Source organism: Periophthalmus magnuspinnatus, chromosome 22, assembly GCF_009829125.3.
Source record: "Periophthalmus magnuspinnatus isolate fPerMag1 chromosome 22, fPerMag1.2.pri, whole genome shotgun sequence".
Taxonomy (NCBI): Eukaryota; Metazoa; Chordata; class Actinopteri; order Gobiiformes; family Gobiidae; genus Periophthalmus; species Periophthalmus magnuspinnatus.
The window spans coordinates 7596888-7618732 of NC_047147.1; the positions used below are offsets into that span (position 1 = coordinate 7596888).

A 21845-nucleotide genomic window follows, 5' to 3' on the forward strand; every position below is an offset into this window, starting at 1 on the left:
TTTTTTGTACATACATGTCCTTCCATGCCCTCTAGGGGGCTCCAGTCCCTCCAGCAGGTCCGTCCTGCTCGCAATCTCATGGTTTCATCGGGCCACTGCAGCTCCTTCCTCTTCGACAGATGAATGTTCTCCAGCACTTGACACACATCCACAATCTGAGGGAAACAAAACACAGTGAAATATTTTTCAAATAATTTATAAATAAACATTTTAGTCTTTAATTTCAATTTTAGCACTAAGCATAGTATAGCATAAAATTAATCTAAGAGTAGGCTTTACTGGTGTATTTACCTGATGCTGTCTTGATTAGTACCTGTCATATTTCAGCACTGTCTGTTAATACAGTTTTCAGGTATATATTGTGTGTAATCAAAATACAAATGATTTCAAAATAGGCAAAATAGTTTTGTGAATCCAGTTATTGAAAGGAATGTTCAAAACCTAATGAGAAAACTGCCCTATAAAAGGTTGTCACACAGCATTGTACTTAATGATGCTGAAATATTAAGCGTAGTGTGAAATAGACTAAAGGGACCAAGAAATGTTTTAAAGCAGTCTATGGTGCTCACCTGTACTCTGTATGAGATGTCATCCCTGCGCACAGTGGCCACAGTCGGGTTGTGTTGCTGTGGGTGATGATGATGGTGGTGGTGATGATGACTCAAAGGGTCTGTAACTGCACTGCACAGACTGTCATTCCCTAGCAGCCCCACCAGAGTGGTCCTTTTACAGGGGGGGATGCTGTGGCTGGAGAGGGAGGCGGAGGGGCCGGAGGGGTCAGAGGTGGAGCCCAGACGGAGATGTAGCGTGGTGGGTAGAGCGCGCAAGGAGAGCTGGCTGGTGGAGGAGCGTCGACAGGGTTCCAGACCGGTGGTGGAGGTACGCAGAGAGGAGTGTCTGCTGCTGCTATAGCGATAAGAGGACGACTGAGAGGCCATGGAGGCTCGGGCCGGAGAGTGACGCACCAGACTGGACTGTACAGACTGGGCGCTCTGACTAGTGCCTGAAAACAGAAAGAAATTATTAGAACTGCAACTAATCAGATGATTGTAACTAATCAATTAATGAAATAAGAATTTATTATTGTAATCTGTAAATAGATCATTATTTAATGGCATAAGAATAGTTTGTAGATTTAAAAAATATGCAGCACATTATCCTTGTCAATCTGGTCAAATCTGAAAAAAACAACAACATGTAAACATTTATTGCAAGAACTGGAAAAGATCTAAACTTTAAGGGACAGGATAAACAGAATACAGACTGCTTGGCTGTCGATGATCAATACGCACTTCTTCTCATTACAATGTACTAATAATAAACCATATTGTTCTTCCTCCCCCAGTCAGCATTAATTTCTTATTTTTTCAGTAAATGTCAAACTGCATTTTCTTCCTCTGGGTTGAACATTAAGTAAACCTTACTATTGTCATTTTGAATAATGGTGGCATAGTTGGAAGATTGCACAGGAAGGAGCCTTGTGTCTTACCCAGAGGATGTGGAGGGTAGCTGAGTGGCAGTGAGGGTCCAGACATCCCACTGTGAGACACTGAGCTCTGCTGAGAGTCTCCTGCCGTCCCATTCCCACTGGACAAGCCCCCCGCATCAGAGTCCTCGATGTTCCCTCCACTGTTACAGCCAGCACCACATCCCTTACGTAACCTAAGGAGAGTAAAAAGGGGTAAAAAACTTATATTGCATATTTTTCCTAATGACAAAGAAATAATAAAAAATTTAAATGTCTTTTTTCATATTGCATGCATTCACTTGCATAGATAGAACCATGTGAGAAAACAGCAATATTGGCCAAATGAGTTAGTATGTATTATTTTATGTTTTTTAGCAACATTAGTTTGTATTACATCTTTAAGTGTTACCATTTTAGCTTCATGTTGTCACATTATTAAACCCTAAAGCCATAAATGTACCAATTTCATATATTTGTGTTCCAACTTTGGTATTGGTATTATTAAATTGATAACATTACAAAAAATATATATTTAGGGCAATATGCATCTGTTCTTTTAACCTACCTGTGCCAAGTGCTGACCACAAAGTTGCGTATGTTGGCGATGCTGATGGGCCCCCCCAAGATGTGCCCTAACTGGGGGTGGGAGTTGCAGTAGGACGTGGTCAGAGGGGAAACGTAGATGGGGTACCCAATTGGCTGGTCACAGGACGAGTTGATCATGTTCCTCAGAGCCTGTTTGGCGTTTTGGATACTTCCTCGTTCAGGGTTTCTGTTTCGGAGGAAGACGAGCTCCTGTTGTTGTCCCGCCCAGAGACCACGCACGCACTCCTTATTCACCTGCAGGAATCAGAGGAAATTTCACTGATGAACCATAACAAAAAAATGTGCTCTAGAAAAATTATACATTATACATTAAAGAGTTACTCAAAATATTCATAACAGTTTTGAGGATAAGAAAGTGTTTCATGAGGCGATACATGGACCTACGTATAATGGTCATGTAATTCACGGGCTTTAACCCCGTTCATACCTTGATGACCCTGAAGCTGAGGTAGCGCCTGTTTAACATGATGATCTTGTATTCGTTGGTTCCTTCATCGAGGACGTGGCGCAAGGCGAGCAGAGACTGGGCATTGGAGAGGACAGCGCTCCGCCAGGCGGGGTCCCCCTCATGAGCAATCACCAGGTTCTGCTGATGAGACGAGATGGCCTCATACAGGACCGCCGGCTCCTCGTACTCATCTGGAGAGGTGAAATGGTCCTGAGAACACCACAGGGGTTAAGGTTAAAGACAGAAATTAAAACATATTTTACATACATTTCAAGTCATAAACAAAAATGCAATACACAGATTTATAACTCTTGCACAATCATATACAGTACATTGGTCCATCACACTGACCTGGTGCAGTTTGAGGGACATTCTGATTCCAGGCACCACAACTTTCCGGAGCAGCTCCATGTCAGCAAAGATCCACTCGTCTCTGATGGAGGAGATCCGGAAATCTCCTTTAAATAGAGCATGGAGTCCAAACAGGAATGACTCCAGGTTACTGCACAGGGAAAGAAGAAAGTCAGTTACTCTAATGGATTCTAAAATATTCATTAAATAGTTGTAAGGCCTATGAATTCTATATGGGCATAACATAGATAAATTATCTATTTGGTTGTTTATCTATTTAAAGGTGCACTATGCAACTTTTTTGGTACAGTGTTCACCACCTGCTTGTCTCTGTGGAGAATGTTCCATAGTATGGCATTTAAAGTATATGTGCCCATAGAGACTACCAGGTTGAGCCAAGGTCCAGAAGAAACCATGCTCACAATAAGAATGCATGTCTTCCAAAGTATTTTTGAGCAATAAAAAATAGATTAGACAGCAACGTTTATTGCAATACTGTGAAACATTCAAGGCATAAAAATAGCATCTCCTCTAAAACAAGCAGGTGATGAACCTTTCACCAAAAGATAGGCTGAGTACCTTAAATTAAATTACTCTAGCATAAAAATACATTAGATGAGCAAATTATGATGTCTAATTTTATCAAATTGTCTGTTTTATGGGATTAATGTTTATTTCAGTAGAGGATAAAAACCTGGACATGTGATGAGCGGCGGTTCCTAGAGCTCTTCGACCCAAAACACACAGACCGAAGCACAGCAGGACCAAAGCAGAGTCCTTTTCACACTCCAGAGGCTGAGGAAAAAAATACAAAAAATGTAACATAAGTATTAAAATTAATATGAGAGTCCTGGGTCAGTCATCTCAATTTAGACCTGAGTGAGGTCTAGGTTATGTACAATGTTTACTGTATCATTTTGATTTTGTTGTAGACTTTGTTCAGTATTGAATACATTAGTTTTATGTAGCACTTCAATAGATCCTTAGTCAATTTGGATTTTCATACTTTCATGCATTAATGTACTAGTAAGTTACTTCATAATCCAAGCTACCTTGAGATAGATTGTGGAAGGTGGTTGCCTCAGTATACGCTGGAGTACTATTACAAAAATTCAATATGTAGTGTTTTTTTTTCACCTTAGCCCTTCGTGAGTTGCAATACTGGATCCAGCCCAGGTAAACTCCACAGAAACTGTCCCGGGAGATCCCAGCTAGTCTGTGGTCATAGTCCTCATCGATGTTGGGGTTAAAGGTCGGGTCCAGATCCACATAGTTCCTCTCAGTGCAGCCCCTCAGACCGTCCCTCATTGTCTCATTGGCTAACCACTCCTCCAGTTTAGTGGACTCAACAACATAATAAATAATGCCCTAAAAGGGAGGAAAAGTGTTATATTTAGAAAGTTACTTTTTGCCTTGTTTTAACATATTTGGTTAGGTTAGGTACTCTACACAAAATTTGCCAAATCCTCATCAAAATAATGACAACTGCAATATTCACCAATCTATATTTTAAATACTAGATGTTAATGGAGTCAATTAAAAAGAAACTAGTATTTGCCAATTAGCCAACAATTGTAATTGATTGGAATGGGGTTTTTTTAATAGTCTACATCCATATTGGATCTCATCCTCTCCTCAAATCATTTGCAAAGCCTTTATTTGACATTTAATGCCATTTAAATTTTTACCCCACCCTGATATATGTAGCAATTAATAATTATCACAACTAGTAATGACAAAACATGGAAAATTGTACACAAAATTGTAGTGTAAGAGTCTCACATATCTAACAACATTTTGTTAGGCTTATACCAATATACCATACAAATATATCATGTTAAGTTACTGTCAAGTGAATATCCTCATATCACACAACCTTATGTTACTGACCTTGACATAGTAGGTGGTGAGTATCCTCCTCAGATCAAAAACCTGTAACATTGACGCAGCACTGTTGTCCGTGATGCTGTAGCCCTCTAGGACATACTTAGTGACCAGGACCTCCCAGGCCAACCAGCGCTGCCCGAAAGCTGCATTAAAGGACAGGAAGTGTGGCAGGTGCCCTGGCTCACAGCAGCAGCAGCCCTCATCCTCCTCTACGCCCTCAGTGATGGCCTCCACCTCCCTCTGCTGACAGTATGTGCCTGTGGGGGAGGGGATGCAGGGAAATGAAGGGATTTGAAGTATTATGAGAATAAAATAGAGAAATAAGTTACATGTTTAATTTATCTCTGTTTTTATTTATCTTCATACCTTTATTCTCCCAAATTTTTTGGGTGATGATTCTTTCATTTCTTGTTGTACAAGCCTACAACTAGAGTTGGGCCATATTGACATAAATGAATATCGCAATATTTGAACACTGCACCAGAAACATGCTAAAATGTACCTGTAAATGTCATGATTCATGTACAAGTATTGCATAACAAGTGAACCATAACCAGTACAGAAATATCACTTTGTGTCCTGTTTGGAAGATTACACTAGATGTTTCTGTGTTTTTCTGTACAACTGTACTACTTTTAATTAAAAACTATATACTCGATATTCTAATTTTGCACAATTCCAAAACACCCTCTATCTACAACAGACAAAAGTAACCTAAAAATACTACAAATTTCAGTTATCTCAGTGTCTGTGCCTCACCTCTGAACTCCAAGCCTCTGAGTTGAAAGGTCACAAGCCCATTGCCGATCTCAATGAGGTGTACCAGGGCATTGAGATAGTCTGAGGCCAAGATGAAGCAGTCCCCCGTGCTGAAGTTTCCCCAGCGGCCGAGCAGCAGGTCCCCACACAGACTGTGCTGCAGAGATCTCGTCAGGTGCTCATAGAAGATAGAGTTTAGGTTGTTGTCATCAGAACCTGGAAACAATAAAGAGAAGAGAAAATGTGATTTGTGTTTGTGATGAACCTGGGATTACACTATATTTATCTAGGTCTCAGTAGCATTTTTCACAGTTGCTAAAATAGACTGTGACATCACATTGCAAAACTTTATGGGCACACAAGCATTTTTGCTTCTGCCCGTTTTGGTCATATAGCAACAAGCTATGGAAAATGAAATATTCTTTCTATGACTGAAACTAAATAAACTGAACTGACAAACACCCTTTTAGGCAAACAGCAAAGCCGGTAACATTAACTTGTTTTTTCATACACAAATCGTAGAATTCGTGCCATGTGCCAGTTTGTTTATCTGAGGTTATGACATCAGTTGGGTCCTACTTGGGCCCAGTAGCTCAGCTGCACTTTCATCAGTACAAAGAACAATAATAGGTATAGGATTGTTATATGCAGCAAATCATATGAATAAAACTAAACATCACTATCACATTTGTAGCCATAATACTTGAGCTAAACAAACTACAGCAAGGTCAAAGCTCATTCAGACATTTTTAAAGTGTACAAAGTTGCAAGCATGATGTTTTACTGTATATGAAAAAGTAAATTAGTAACAGAAAAATAAAATAGAAAAAGAAAGTTCAGGTTCATACCTGGATTTCTGTCGAGCTGGTGAGCAAGTCTAGTGTTTGAATGATCCACCCTCTTAGTGCTGTATGAAACAAGTATACAGTTAAAAATGCGGGGGAAAAAATATGTGTTTTTATATATATTTTTGTAAGTTTGGATAGAATAGTTTTAGCATGAGTAGGTGTACTGTTTTATTGCTGCAAAAATAAAACTATATATATAACTTACAAGTTCCAATAAGTCAACTGGATTGAACTCACTTGTAGTCTCTCTCCCAGAACTTAACTGGGCGGACATAGGAGGTGATGAAGATGGCACTGCCCAGAAAAGGGTTGAGGGGAGTGGAGAAGATAGCAGACACAACAGCCTGAACAAACAGCATGGCAGAGTCTGGAGCAACAGTGGTCAAGGAATAAGTTCACTAATGCTTCGAAATAAATGTCAAAACTAAAAAAAGAAACCATGAACTTTATATCAAACACAAACTTTTATATCCACAAGTCTGACACATCTGCACTATTTGCAGGTATTTGCAGCATGTCTCTAAAAGCAGAAGTTCATTATCACATTTCAGCTGCACCTTTATAAAGTGTAGAACAGTATAATTGCTAGTTTTAGGAGTTAAAACATTTATTGAAATTAACAGGGTATAGCACAGTATTTTACAATGTTATCGTCAATGTCAAACATTGACTTGTATTTTAATATACTCATACATTTTAGCATTAGTGTATTACTGGTCTGTTACTATTTTCAAAGCATTCTTGGACTACACACTCAATTCTAACACAAATACACAAAGATTAGTGGAACTTAAATGTAAACTATATATACTGAAAGGATACGAGGCACAGCGAAAGGTTGGGCAAAGGCGTGAAAGGCCGAGCCCCATGTGATCTGCCACGGAGCAATGTACGTGTAGACAAAGTGTAATTTGTAAAACAGCTCCCACATCTGCAACAAACAGTAATTTAATGTTAACATACATGAAAATATTTCTCTTGCTTACATATACAATTTTCCTTTGCCCCATCTAAAATAATTTCAGGATTTTACTTTTTTTTTTTTTTTTTTTTTTTAAGAGATAAGAAGAGGTTTTGTCATGTGATAATGTATCATAATGTTGGCAGAGAACCATAATTATAAAGCACAGTAAAGCTGCAAGACTTTAGTAATATGTATAGTGTCAAGTGAAATAGTTCCCAAATACACTTGCAATAACCTTTTGGAAGTACCATTTTTAGTAGTCACAATAAACATACATTATTTTCCATAAAAAGCTAAGGGTTGTTATTCTTACAGACTGCACTGAGTATTCCAAAATCTTTCAAATCCAAGCGCTGACCCTCAGAGCTCTTACCTTACTGAAAACAATGGACATGAGGAAGAGGTCAAGTAGCAGAGTTTCAGACAGGTGTTTGTAGTCAAAGGTGAAGAAGAGGACGGTGAAGAGGATGGTGATGTACTGGTACGTGGGGCTGCTGTAGCACGAACGCAGCAGCTTCAGACCTGCCACAGTTATCATCAGAGCTCCCACCCTGGATTGCAACAAGGATGTTTGTGAATGAGGCTTGAAAGGACTTGAAAAACAGAGGTCATATTAAGTGTCAAACTGTACCAAAGAAATGATTAGAAGTGGCTGAACAAGTTAAAAGAAATATCTAATTGTGATAGATCTGTGCTTATTTTTTTACTTATTACTTCTCAGAGCTCATTACTCACTATTATTACTACAGTAAAATTTGTGCCAGTATCCCTTAAATTTAAATGGTAAAAGCATGTCGAAACCATCCATTTATCTGGGTGAAACTCCCATCTTCCGTCTTTTAGTATTTTTTTTGTCCTTTCTATAATGTATTTTTGTTGGATTATTTACCTGTATGTTAGTTCTCACTTAAAACTTGTTTTAGTCCTTATTTACATCAATTTAAATCTATTATAGATGTTATTACTATAAGTTTTATTGTAACCAGGTCTAAACCATTATAGTGCATTATAATTGAGTGCATGTCTCACTCTGTGTCCAGTCTCTTTGGGCTGGCGAGCTCCCTGGCACTGCCACTCAGCTCATTCAGGATGACCAGGGGATAAAGTACATTCTTCTCCACAAACAGCAGCCACACGTGAAGCTTCTCAAACCACATGACATGGGCCGCATCTGAGCACAGGAAAAAATACCCAGGTGTTAATATTTAATAGTGTTTAGTGGTAACTATGAATAGTCTAGCGCCTGCAGCAGAAAGTTGTCAGTGCGCTGTCAGCTTGAATATAGGAGTAGCAACGTAAGCTTTCACCTAATTGAAAAAACAAAATGTATTTGGAGTAAAATTGTATAAACCTAAAGCCTGTTTCTGTTTGTATGATAGAAAATTATAGTCAAGATGTGCTTCTAAAACTGTGGCATGGATAACATTAGTGGTATGTATCTGAGTTAGTTTAAGACACCTCAAGTCCTGATTAGAATATCTACAAAATGAAACAAAATGTTTGTTGTAGTATAAAGAATTTGCCAAATTATTACGCTACCATCATGGCACTTACCCCTGACTTCAAACTGGTAGTACTCCTTGGTCTTGAGTAAAGGGTGGGAGAAGCAGTACCAGGGCAGTTGCTTACGGACTTGAGGCAGAAGATAATGAGTGAGGAGCCCCACTGCCCCCAACAGGCCGTACAAAACATAACTCAGGAACGGCTAAAGGGAGGGGGGGGACATAAATTATAAGTTAAATATCTAGTTGAAAAAAACTTTACTTTATAAAATATTATTATTACTCTCCGAAAATGTTCTCATAACCATTTTAGAACCATATTAATTGTTATTATTTCAATTATATATACCTGCAGTGCAATGAAGACAGTGCTGACGTGGATGGCAAAGTAAAGAACAGCAATAACTACACACACAATCAGGTCTGACTGAAGTCGCTCATTCTGTAACAGAGAAAAAGGATGATTATAAAAAGTGAATTAAAATCGCAAATTATTTATTATATGCAAGAATATTACGAATGAAAATAATGAAAAGATTACATATTGTATTTGCAGCCTTATGAATATTTGTTTCAGATTAATAAGAAGACACTTTAGATAACTGGTAACAAATGGGCTTAGTGATGCAGTTGTATTTTCCAGTTATTTCCAGTTCCAGTAAATCTAATCTAGTATGTACAGGTTTTAAATACCAAAACGATTGAAAATGACTATGTACTATCTAGTATTTTTAAAACCAAACAGTGTTTAAACGGGTCTAAACATATTAACTCACCACTGATGCCCTGAGTTTGTCCGGTAAAGGGTCATGTACTTCTGACAGGGGGTCTTCTGGGTTCTTGTCTTTTAAATTGGGTAAAATCTTGGACTGTATCAATGATCTGTGAATCAAGGGAGAATATAAAACGTTAAATAGGTTAAGAGCCAAAAAAAGCTGCAATCTGAAATATCTTTTAGTGTCCTACATGATATAGTTCACTATGCAACCTCAAGTGCAAAGGTGAATACATACGAGCTAATAATAACTCCTAAGGTCAGCCCTGACATAAGACACATATTAATTATTGTGCAGTGGACTCACATGAGGACAGAAGGGTCACTGCTCTGTCGGCTCAAGTGGTACGACACTGCCACCAAGAGGCCACAGAAAACAGAAAACAACACAGGGATGTGGTGAGGCTCCCATGTCTCCTATAAGATGAAGAAAACAGCAAGTTAGCATCCCAAGTTCATAGTAAGTCAGGTTTTAAACAGATGTGTATATCTGAAAACAGCTAGTCCTTACTAGGTGGGAAATAAGAGATGTCATAACATTATAAATATATATATATATACATTTTGACAGATAATGGTTTTGACTTACTACAGGGGGCTTATGTTATGTCCTGTGTAACTTTTCTGATGAAGGGTCGGCCACCTACATATCTCTATTATTGCTTTGCTAACATAGGCAAGGCAAGGCAAGTTTATTTGTATAACACAATTCATACACAAAGAATTCAAAGTGCTTTACAGAATAAGAAAGACATTAAAATCACAATACAAGCAAATCAAAACATGAATAATCACAAGTAATCATAATAAAATTAACAATAAAGGAGAAAAGTGCAGAATAAAAACCTTTCAGTCATATGCACAGCTAAACTGAACTGTTTTGACTCTAGATTTAAGTAGAGGCCTGTCTCACATCTTCAGGAAGCCTCTTCCAGGTTTTAGCAGCATAAAACTGAAAAGCTGATTCCCCATGTTTAGTCCTGACTCTGGGCACCAGCAGGAGGCCAGTCCCTGAGGTCCTCAGAGTGTGAGATGGTTCATATGGCACTAACATGTCGGAGATGTACTTTGGTGCTAGGCCTTGGAGAGACTTGTTCACAAGCAGAGCTGTTTTAAAGTCTATTCTCTGAGCCACAGGAGCCAGTGCAGAGACCTGAGCACAGGACTTATGTGCTAGTACTTCCTGGTTCTAGTCAGGACCTGAGCAGCAGCGTTCTGGATGTACTGCAGCTGTTTTAATGCTCGTTTGGAGAGGCCAATGAGCAGGCCATTACAGTAGTCTAACCTACTGTAATGGAAATGTCTCTCCAAGTCTGGTTTTGACAGTACTTAGATTTTTTGCTGTTTTTTTTTTGTTTTTTTTAGATATTATTGGCTGTTAAAGTGCAAGTGTGAGTCCATTGTTATCCCTAGGTTTAAGAGAGTGAGACTGGAGGTGACTTCTGGCACTTTCTCTTTGTTTCTATGGCCAAAAACTATGACTTTAGTCTTGTCTGAGTTTAGCTGGAGGAAGTTGTTTTGCATCCACACACTGATCTGTTGGATGCAGTGGCAGAGTGAATCCACTGGTCCATAGTCACCTGCTGCAGTGAGACATAGAATGTCATCTGCATAGTTGTGGTAGGACACATTATTGCTGTGTATGGCCAGCAGTATGGAAAATAATCTCTATCTACACAGACAAAGCAGGTGATGGCATGAACCCATGTTACTAGGCAGATCTGTGGAGATGCGGGTCTCCTCTTAAGAAGATGTTTTCAAGATATTGCAATAAAAATATTTTTGAATTAAATAAATGGAACATTGACTTTAAGGGTGTACAGTGGAACATTCGAGGCAAAGCAATATTTTCAGTGAGACAAACAGGTGCCGTACCCTTGAAAAATCTTTCCATTAAAAAACAGCTACAACTGGTAAGTTATACCCAAATTCCCTCTTCACTTTAATCATTTAATTCGGGTTATGGTATACCTTATTGTCCCTGTAGAAAAGTTAATCTAATAAATTAGTTTACCATTTTAAACTAAACATGGTGTGAATAAACTTAAATTTATCTAATTTCTGCCACAGTTTTCCAAAAGTAGGCTGGTCTCCCCTTGCTCTCACCTTGAGCGCGCCATAGCAGAAGCCGTAAAGCAGAGCAACAGTGACGATGCTGCGGAGGATGCTGTAGAGAGCAGACAGAAGGCTGGTGGATGCTGCAGAGACACAAACACAAAGTCAGCACTCAGAACAATCCACTGGACATGCTATGGGCCAGCAGAATGCTAATCAGCACTATATGGGACTGTATGTGGGCACATAGTTCAGGATTTACAGAGGGGACAATACAGAAACATGTATGTAGCCAGGTCAGTGCTGTCCATGTGGTTTAGTTCTGGATTAGTCTTTTTCAAGCCATGGTTTAGTCCTTCTTCAGTCTTGGTTTAGCACCAATACATGTCCTGGATTGGTTGTTCTTTAGCTCCAGTTAAGTGCTGATCTAGTCATTAGACTAGAGTTCAGGTTTAACCCTGGTCAAGATTAAGACCTTAGTTTAGTCTTGGTTTAGTCCTGGTTGGGTCCTGGTTCAGTCCAGATCCAGACCTGATCTAGGCATTAGTTTAGAGCTGGATAAGTCTCATCAAGTTCTTGGTTTAGTCCTGCTCAGGCCAGTGTGCAGTTTTGGTGTTACGTGACTCACCGTTGCCCCCGAACACGTGGATGTCCAGCTGCTCAAACAAATACATGACAAACGTGTTGACCTGTGGCAGCAGCCCGACAAAGAAAATGATGGGAAAACACAGAGTGAAAACTGTGGAGACACAAAAGAGACAGATTCTTAGTGCCAAAAACCTTATTTATATGCCTTTATTTTTTTCATTTCAACATCATGACATCAATGAGGGAACTTCTACTCAGAATCTTTATTTTGTCATTAATGTCACAATTTTTCACAGCTATATTTTTACATAATTAATCATATGTATATATACAATTGGCATTATTATAGACATTTAAATATTTTACTAGCATACATTACAAGATAGCAAATGATAAAGATTTAGATAGCAATGATTGACTTAAAAACACAACAATTTTTTTGTTCCACAGCTTATTTTATATGCCAAAAAATGACGGTATTAAATAGTGATGTGTTTTGGCTCAGTAAATGTGTGAAAAGTCCCTAGCCAGACAGCTCAATCCAAGTCTTCAGGTCTGAAGGGAAGAATGTAATAATTCACCTACAAATAGTGAACTCTAAGGGCCAGTGCAAACTAGGCTGTCCTCTCATTGCCTTTAAGAGGTAGTGGTGCAGTTTATTTCTGGAACAGGATTAAGTTTAGAATTCTAGGACACAAGTTTTTATAGAAATATACCCTGTTGGCTGTTGTGGTAGTAGGGGTAGTAGTGGTAGTAGTAGTGGTAGTAGTAGTAGTAGCAGCAGTAATGGTAGCAGTAGTAGCAAAAGCACTATTAGTAGTACTAGGAGGAGTAGTAGTCTTTTTTTTTTTTTACTTGTGCAAAATAGATGAGCTAATTCATATAAAGTAGATTGGAATAAATTATCATTGTTTTTGTTCTGACCCAGTATTTGCAGTGCAGACAGCTCATACCAAGTCTACAGGGCTTGAAAGGGTGGATGTACGCACCAATGACGAGGTCACGGGCCGATCCCAGGATGAGCGAGCTGGTGAGGGCCACCCCATAAAGAGTGAAGCGCGAGGAGATGGTTCTAGCACTGCCATAATCCAGCAGCCAAATGAGGCCACAGCACAGGCAGAAGTAGACCGGCCGACTGTATGCAATGATACGGTTATGGCCCTTAGGGGAAAGGAGAGAAAACTGGTTACAACCTATATATAGCACATAGCATAGGACATAGCCTATAACTCATTGCTTCTTCATTAGTATATGATTGAAAGGTTGGGAGTTAATTGAGTAACTTTAAAAAAACTTTTTTCAAGGTCTGTATAAGGTAAGCTCTATAGCCAAATCCTTCATTCATATAGGGAAATGAGAAACATTTGAGCTCCTATAATACATAATAGTTTCATTGTAACATTTTTATATATTTTTTAATATTCTTTTTGCATGCTCATATTCTTTCAAAAGTGATGTTTGATTTATCTGCTACAAAGCAACTGGCAAAATGCGTTGGCCCAAACCCATTGAGACCCATAAAAAAGGTGTCAACTGTTGGTACTTTTTATTCATTTACAAAAAAGAGATTAACAATAATTTGTTTTTCTTTATATGCTGTAATTAGTTGAATAAATACGGTGCTTAACGTAACATGCCATTTGTCAGTTGTATAACTCGCCTGCAAAGAAAAGGTCTTTTTGCTGCTTTCTCCCCACAGGGAAAACTGATAGTTCATGAACTATCAGACTGAACAGACAAGATTTACTATTGGTGTCACTGATGTCATGACAAAGCTGGTGTTTTCTTGGAGGTAAATGAGGTGAAGAACACAAATACAGAACATGATGATAAGAGAGAGAGAGGGATGGGGATATAGTGACAAAGAGCAAAGCTGTGGTCTTGACTTTGGCCCGGGTTATTTAAAGCTTGTGCCTGCAGCAGAGTGGAACAGCATTAATAAAAGACGCAGTTTCAGAGCAGGCTACTGACGCAAGGGAGACAGGACAACACTACACAGCCAAGATGAGAGGAGGCAACATTTTATCATCTGAAAGGGCTAAAAGGCTGGATAAAGAGAGAAGTAAGAGTTGTTTTTAACTAGCTGTGTGAATAGCATGTTTAGTGACCCTAAATGCAGCTGTAAGCATTAACAAGAGATAAACTACTACTTACATGACGAGGTGAAGAGGAGTCTGGTTGAACACTCTGTGAAAAACATAATTAATTTCAAGGTTGCATTGGACCCAATTATTATTTTAACAAATATAAATGATTGGAGGAAATTTTAATTTGCAAATTTAAACCCTAGTTGAAACCAAAAAAAGAAAAAGCTATTATTCTGCAAGGCCTGGTTAATTCAATTCAAGATTAATTTTTAAGTACTGGTAATTAAAAAAACAGGTCTCAAATAAAGTTAAAATGAGCTGAACCATTACATCCTTGGATTTATTTCTTCTGTAAAGCACTTTGAATTACCTTGTGTACGAATTGTGCTATACAAATAAACTTGCCTTGCCTTGCCTTGCCTTGCCTATTTCCATGCCATTTTAGATAAAGATCAGATTTAACCAGGTTTCTACATAAACTATCCCTTTAAATTATTCATCTTACCTTCAGTAGTGAGTATTGGCAGCTAGCGATGACAAGGCAGAACTGAAAGACCCAGATGTCAGTGAAGAAGCCGTTGACAAGCAGCACTGAGCCCAGAAAGGCCACGAGGACGGCCAGCATCACGGCCAAAATGTTTTCTAACACCTCCCTGTTCCTGTAACACAACACAGAGCCAATGTCAACAGGGAGTCCAAAACAAAGGAGAGGATGTAGTATATTCAGCTCGGTAATTCAGTTCATCTAGTGCATTTAGCTGTTTAGCTATTTACAGTAATTTTAATTTATTCACAGCAAACAGTTCAGTGTTTTGTTTTGTTATGTTTATTAAGACATCAGGTAGAATAAGATACAAGAGATTCACCAATAGTCAACAGTGAATTAGTCACATATGCAATTGAAGTTTTAATTCTTGGAAACATAAGCAGGAAAACTTGGTAAAGGCATTGACTTGTATGGGGCAATGATAGTTGGGGAAAATATTATACAAATTTAAAGCTTGTGCATATATGAAGAGGTGTGGAGATAATCCTTATACTAAATGTAGACAGTCAATGTCGACCAAAAGGAAATAGTAGCATCAAATAAACTTTGTGTTTGGTATAAGATGAAAATTCTTATAAATGATCATTAATTTTAGTTTAATTTTAGTTTATGATTTGGATAACCTCCCGTGGACCCACCACCTGCGGGAGGAGCCATGAGGGGCGGGTGCGGAGAGATCCGGGTAGCAGTCGAAGGCGGGGACCTCGACGACCGGATCTCCGGACATGGAGACTAGCTCTGGGGACATGGAATGTCACCTCGCTGGGGGGGAAGGAGCCTGAGCTTGTGCGGGAGGTTGAGCGTTACCGGCTAGATATAGTCGGCCTCACCTCCACACACAGCTTGGGCTCTGGAACCCATCTTCTTGAGAGGGGTTGGACTCTCCATTTCTCTGGCGTTGCCCGCGGGGAGCGGCGGCGAGCTGGTGTGGGCTTGCTCATTGCCCCACAGCTCAGCCGCTGCGTGTTGGGGTTCACTCCGGTGAACGAGAGGGTCGCGTCCCTGCGCCTTCGGGTCGGGGACAGGTCTCTCACTGTTGTGTCGGCCTACGGGCCAAACAGCAGTGCAGAGTACCCGGCCTTCTTGGAGTCCCTGGGAGGGGTACTAGACAGTGCACCAACCGGGGACTCCGTTGTTCTCCTGGGGGACTTCAACGCCCATGTGGGTAACGACAGTGACACTTGGAGGGGCGTGATTGGGAGGAACGGCCTCCCCGATCTGAACCCGAGCGGTGTTTTGTTATTGGACTTCTGTGCTAGCCACAGCTTGTCCATAACAAACACCATGTTCGAGCACAAGGGTGTCCATCGGTGCACGTGGCACCAGGACACTCTAGGTCGGAGGTCGATGATCGACTTTGTTGTCGTGTCATCTGACCTCCGACCGCGTGTCTTGGACACTCGGGTGAAGAGAGGGGCTGAGCTGTCAACTGATCACCACCTGGTGGTGAGTTGGATCCGCTGGCGGAGGAGGAAGCCGGACAGACCTGGCAGGCCCAAGCGTATTGTGAGGGTCTGCTGGGAACGTCTGGCGGAGCCCTCCGTCAGGGGAGTCTTCAACTCCCACCTCCGGGAGAGCTTCTCCCTGATCCCGGGGGAGGTTGGAGACATGGACTCCGAGTGGGCCATGTTCTCCACCTCTATTGTTGATGCGGCTGCTCGTAGCTGTGGTCGTAAGGTCTGTGGTGCTTGTCGCGGCGGCAATCCCCGAACCCGGTGGTGGACACCGGAAGTAAGGGATGCCGTCAAGCTGAAGAAGGAGTCCTATCGAGCCTTGTTGGCTCGTGGGACTCCTGAGGCAGCTGATGAGTACCGGCAGGCCAAGCGTGCCGCGGCTCGGGCGGTCACAGAGGCAAAAACTCGGGGTTGGGAGGAGTTCGGGGAGGCCATGGAGGAGGACTATCGGACGGCCTCAAAGAGATTCTGGCAAACCGTCCGACGCCTCAGGAGGGGAAAGCAGTGCTTCACCAACACTGTTTACAGTGCGGGTGGAGAGCTGCTGACCTCGACTGGGGATGTTGTCGGGCGGTGGAAGGAATACTTTGAGGATCTCCTCAATCCCACTGTCACGTCTTCCGAGGAGGAAGCAGAAACTGGGGACCCAGAGGCGGACTCGTCCATCACCCTGGCTGAAGTCACTGAGGTGGTTGGCAAGCTCCTCGGTGGCAAGGCTCCGGGGGTGGATGAGATCCGTCCTGAGTACCTCAAGTCTCTGGATGTTGTGGGACTGTCTTGGCTGACACGTCTCTGCAACATCGCGTGGCGGTCGGGGACAGTACCTGTGGAATGGCAGACCGGGGTGGTGGTCCCTCTGTATAAGAAGGGGGACCGGAGGGTGTGTTCCAATCACAGGGGAATCACACTCCTCAGCCTTCCCGGTAAGGTCTATTCCAGGGTACTGGAGAGGAGAATCCGACCGATAGTCGAACCTCGGATTCAGGAGGAGCAGTGTGGTTTTCGTCCTGGTCGTGGAACACTGGACCAGCTCTATACTCTCCATCGGGTCCTCGAGGGCTCATGGGAGTATGCCCAACCAGTCCACATGTGTTTTGTGGATCTGGAGAAGGCATTCGACCGTGTCCCTCGTGGTGTCCTTTGGGGGGTGCTCTGGGAGTATGGGGTCCGGGGCTCTTTGCTAAGGGCTGTCCGGTCCCTGTATGACCGGAGCAGGAGCTGTGTTCGCATTGCCGGCAGTAAGTCAGACCTGTTCCCAGTGCATGTTGGACTCCGCCAGGGCTGCCCTTTGTCACCGGTTCTGTTCATTATATTTATGGACAGAATTTCTAGGCGCAGCCAGGGGCCGGAGGGGGCCTGGTTTGGGAACCACAGGATTTCATCTCTGCTGTTTGCAGATGATGTTGTCCTGATGGCTTCTTCAGGCCAGGACCTGCAGCAGGCACTGGGGCGGTTTGCAGCCGAGTGTGAAGCGGCTGGGATGAGAATCAGCTCCTCCAAATCCGAGGCCATGGTTCTCGACCGGAAAAAGGTGGTTTGCTCTCTCCGGGTGGGTGGTGAGTCTCTGCCCCAAGTGGAGGAGTTCAAGTATCTCGGGGTCTTGTTCACGAGTGAGGGAAGGATGGAGCGTGAGATTGACAGGCGGATCGGTGCAGCGTCTGCAGTGATGCGGTCGCTGTATCGGTCCGTTGTGGTAAAGAAGGAGCTGAGCCGGAAGGCGAAGCTCTCGATTTACCGGTCAATCTACGTTCCTACCCTCACCTATGGTCATGAGCTTTGGGTAATGACCGAAAGGACAAGATCGCGGATACAAGCGGCTGAAATGGGCTTCCTCCGCAGAGTGGCCGGGCGCACCCTTAGGGATAGGGTGAGGAGCTCGGTCACACGGGAGGAGCTCGGAGTAGAGCCGCTGCTCCTACACGTTGAGAGGAACCAGCTGAGGTGGCTCGGGCATCTGCTCAGGATGCCTCCTGGACGCCTCCCTAGGGAGGTGTTCTGGGCATGTCCCACCGGGAGGAGGCCCCGGGGAAGACCCAGGACACGCTGGAGGGACTATGTCTCTCGGCTGGCCTGGGAACGCCTTGGGGTCCCACCGGAGGAGCTGGAGGACGTGTCCGGGGTGAGGGAAGTCTGGGAGTCCCTGCTTAGACTGCTGCCCCCGCGACCCGGCCCCGGATAAGCGGAAGAAAATGGATGGATGGATGGATGGATTTGGATAACTGCATAGTCCATTGTTGAAAATATTTTAGATAGCAGTAAACAAGCTAAAGCAGTACCTATCAAACAGAGCCAGCAGAGTGAGGCGGTCGAAGTGGAGGCCGACCCACAAGTAAGGCAGCAGCCACAGTCTGTAGTACTGCCTGGCCTTCCCTGCTGCGGAGGAGGAGGCATCGCCCTGTCCCAGAGGAGCGTCCTTCAGCTCTGGGCTCAGGTCTCCATCCTGCTGTTCCAAAAGCTCTGGGTCCATGGTCAACAGGCGGTTCAGACGGATCTGTCAGAGGGAGGGAGGTAAAGGGAGTTATTTGGTAAAAAAATGGAATGTGAGACAGATCTGTGAATGACTGATTTTTAAAGGTCCTATATTGCGCAAAATGGACTCTTATGAGCTTTAAGCCATGTTAGAAGGTTGTTACCAAATCAAAAACATATCTGGAGCTGTGTTTTGTTTCATTCACACATGTTTGTATTATAAGTTTGTCTACAGCTCTTAAAATGTTCTGTTCCATCTTGTGATGTCATATAGTGGTAGTTTTCAAGTTAACAGCTACATGTTACCTTTAGTTCAGCAGAGTGGAAATTCTAGGGCTAAAATTATCCAAATGTTTCTAGTGAAGTTTAAAAACAGTTTGTATTCCTGTATTACCACATGACATCACAAGGTGGAACAGACTGTTTTCAGTTTGAGAGAAGAACTGAGCATAAATATGCAGGGTTTGTGGGTTAAACGTGTGAATGAAACAAAAAAAAATATTCCAGGCATGTTTTTGATGAGGAAACATTATGCTATAGACCAGAAACTAGTGTAATATAGGCCCTAGACTGCAGATGGAAATTAGCTTCCTAAACTAGATTCTGGTACTAGCATCTCTACCCTCTGTCACTAAGTGATTGTACATTGTCCTGTTAAATAAATAAATACATGAAAAACAAAATAGCATCTTTTTGATAATACTGACTGATAATATGTTGAGATAGCAGCAAAAGAGCAATTTCCCAAAGATGGTAGCAAATAGCAGTACAGAATTGTGGATTTTAAAATATATTTTTTATTGTTTGATTTAAAAACAAATATCATAATAAAACAAACAGTGTAGCATTTGACTTGACACATATTAATATGGAAAAGACAGCCAAGGATAGTTTTTTTAATCTAAAAATGTGCAAAAAGCCAATATCAGCATTTTAACTGGATAAGGACCACTCCTCCCACTCTACCATCTGGAGGTTTAGTGCAAAATTGTTATCAAGGTTGAAGCAAACAATAAAGTCACACATTAGAGATTTTCTAGACTCCAGATTGCAAACATTAGAAGAATTCAGAGAGCAGTAAGTTAAGTGGTTAAGTGATACAGCAAGATGTCTTCAAACAAACTAATTACATATTATTACATAACTATGTACTCACCATCTACTCTGAAAACTGTGACTCTAAATGCACAATAGCACAGATCCCAGTTAACTCAAATATTTATGTGTGTATTTGGTACTCACCAGGTCATGAGGATAAAAGCGAACTGAGGTAGAACTGGAGAGGTGGGAGTCTGTGTCCCTGTAAGACATTAAACAAAAAAGACAAAAAGTTGTTTATATTTATTTGAATTTAATAATTTTCTATGTGATTAATCTCCCCTAACCACGAATTAAACTGACAAAAAAATTGTTGCTAAATGCATTGGTGTATCTAGATGTTTCTTATGTGACTCCTAGTATAATAAGAACTTTTATCTGGATGCTACTACTACAACTACAACACATCTGTCTTTCTGTAGTCAAATGTAAGTATTTGTTCATTACTAATAATAGACAATTCATTAAATACCAATCATGTAATAGTGGTAACCCATTCAACAATAAATCATTACTCAAAATTACTTTCAAAGACATATACATTAAAAGGTTTACTCACCATACATTATTTGACGCTCTTCTAGTTGCAGGTTCAAAGTTGACCAAGGACATGTCACAGCCACCAGCTTCATACAAAGATGGAGTGATCTTTCCTACAAAATAAAAGCATGCAAAAGTAAATAAACTGCACCAACGCAAACATTAGCTTATTTATGACAGTGACCAATGTCCATTTTGCAGATCTGACTTTAAATAAGGACTGCAATTTAGGTTCAGAAATCCAAAGTAAGTAAACAAGTGACCAAAGAAAAGACACTTAAGACACTGATCGATTAACATTTCAATACTTACTATTTAGTAAGTATTCAAATATGATTATACATACAATTCCTTATTTAACTTACAATAATATCATTTTAAAAATAAGTTTTAGCAAAATGGCAACTGACAAATTCATCTTGCAGGGGAAAGTATGTCAAGTATGCCAACACCATTATAAGCTGTTCTATTAAACCCATGTTTGCCCTTATTACCCTGTTTTCTGATCCATGTTATAATGTTGTTTCCTGATCACAAACATACTTGGAGTTGTGTTTTGTTTCATTAACCCACTTTAACGCACAAACCCTTCATATTTAGGCTGAGTGTTTCTCTCAGACAGAAACCAATGTTCCAAATGTGACGTCATGTGTCAGTACAGGGAACGCGCCTCTGTGTTTTTAAACTCCATACAACTTCACTAGAATCACTTGGATAATTTCAGCCCTGGAATTGACAATCTCTATTGAACTAAAAGTAAAGGGTAGCCGTTAACTTGAAAACCACTTCATGACATCACAACTTCAACATCACAAGTTGAAACTGAGGATTTTAAGCTTTGGAGACAGACTAATAATGCAGGATTACTCAAACATGTGCGAATGAACAAAACAACTCCAGATATGTTTTTGATAAGGAAACAATATTATAACATGACGTAAAACTCACAAGAGCCAATTTTGCATAATATAGGGCCTTTAAAGTAATAGAGGGTATATCCAAATGATCAACAAAAATCATACATTTTTGCAGAAATACAGTATCAAATCATTCACTAATAAAACCATTTCAAATGCAGGTTGATCTTATTTTGTGAATGTTGAGCGGTCAAAAAGACAAAACACTAGATAGAAAAACAAGCTACAAAGTCAAATTTGCCTTAACTCGACAGACTGTGGTTTTCAAATAAAACTGCCCAGTGTTTCCTCTTGGGGCTGAAAATGTCATTCGCCTAGCACCTGGATCACAATGACTGATGAGAGAAACAGGAAAAGTAATAAACGTTACCACGGCAACGCCATTCCCTTTTAAAACTAATGAAGCCCTGATTGCTCTCTAGACGTTTTAGGGAGTCTGGTTTTTAATACCAAAAGGCCATTACGTGTGCTGGGAAAAATGA

The 21845-nt window shown here is 41.1% G+C and overlaps 1 protein-coding gene across 2 annotated transcripts in view; it reads right to left on the reverse strand.

The window, feature by feature from the left end:
- The window catches only part of pcnx1 (pecanex 1), a 41771-nt gene that overhangs the window by 1915 nt on the left and 18011 nt on the right, over positions 1–21845 (reverse strand). For both annotated transcript variants that reach the window (XM_033987661.2, XM_033987660.2), the window contains 27 exons: positions 20466–20559; positions 20051–20108; positions 18616–18830; positions 14844–14997; positions 14406–14438; positions 13241–13412; positions 12292–12402; positions 11715–11806; positions 9916–10025; positions 9610–9715; positions 9183–9275; positions 8886–9036; positions 8361–8502; positions 7705–7882; positions 7190–7298; positions 6605–6734; positions 6368–6426; positions 5520–5735; positions 4764–5017; positions 4011–4241; positions 3568–3668; positions 2874–3024; positions 2502–2732; positions 2034–2308; positions 1490–1662; positions 570–1003; positions 15–155 (listed from right to left, as the gene is read on the reverse strand). In XM_033987661.2, the coding sequence (XP_033843552.1) occupies positions 15–155; positions 570–1003; positions 1490–1662; positions 2034–2308; positions 2502–2732; positions 2874–3024; positions 3568–3668; positions 4011–4241; positions 4764–5017; positions 5520–5735; positions 6368–6426; positions 6605–6734; positions 7190–7298; positions 7705–7882; positions 8361–8502; positions 8886–9036; positions 9183–9275; positions 9610–9715; positions 9916–10025; positions 11715–11806; positions 12292–12402; positions 13241–13412; positions 14406–14438; positions 14844–14997; positions 18616–18830; positions 20051–20108; positions 20466–20559 (4214 nt within the window). The remainder of the gene's footprint in view (positions 1–14; positions 156–569; positions 1004–1489; positions 1663–2033; positions 2309–2501; positions 2733–2873; positions 3025–3567; positions 3669–4010; positions 4242–4763; positions 5018–5519; positions 5736–6367; positions 6427–6604; positions 6735–7189; positions 7299–7704; positions 7883–8360; positions 8503–8885; positions 9037–9182; positions 9276–9609; positions 9716–9915; positions 10026–11714; positions 11807–12291; positions 12403–13240; positions 13413–14405; positions 14439–14843; positions 14998–18615; positions 18831–20050; positions 20109–20465; positions 20560–21845) is intronic.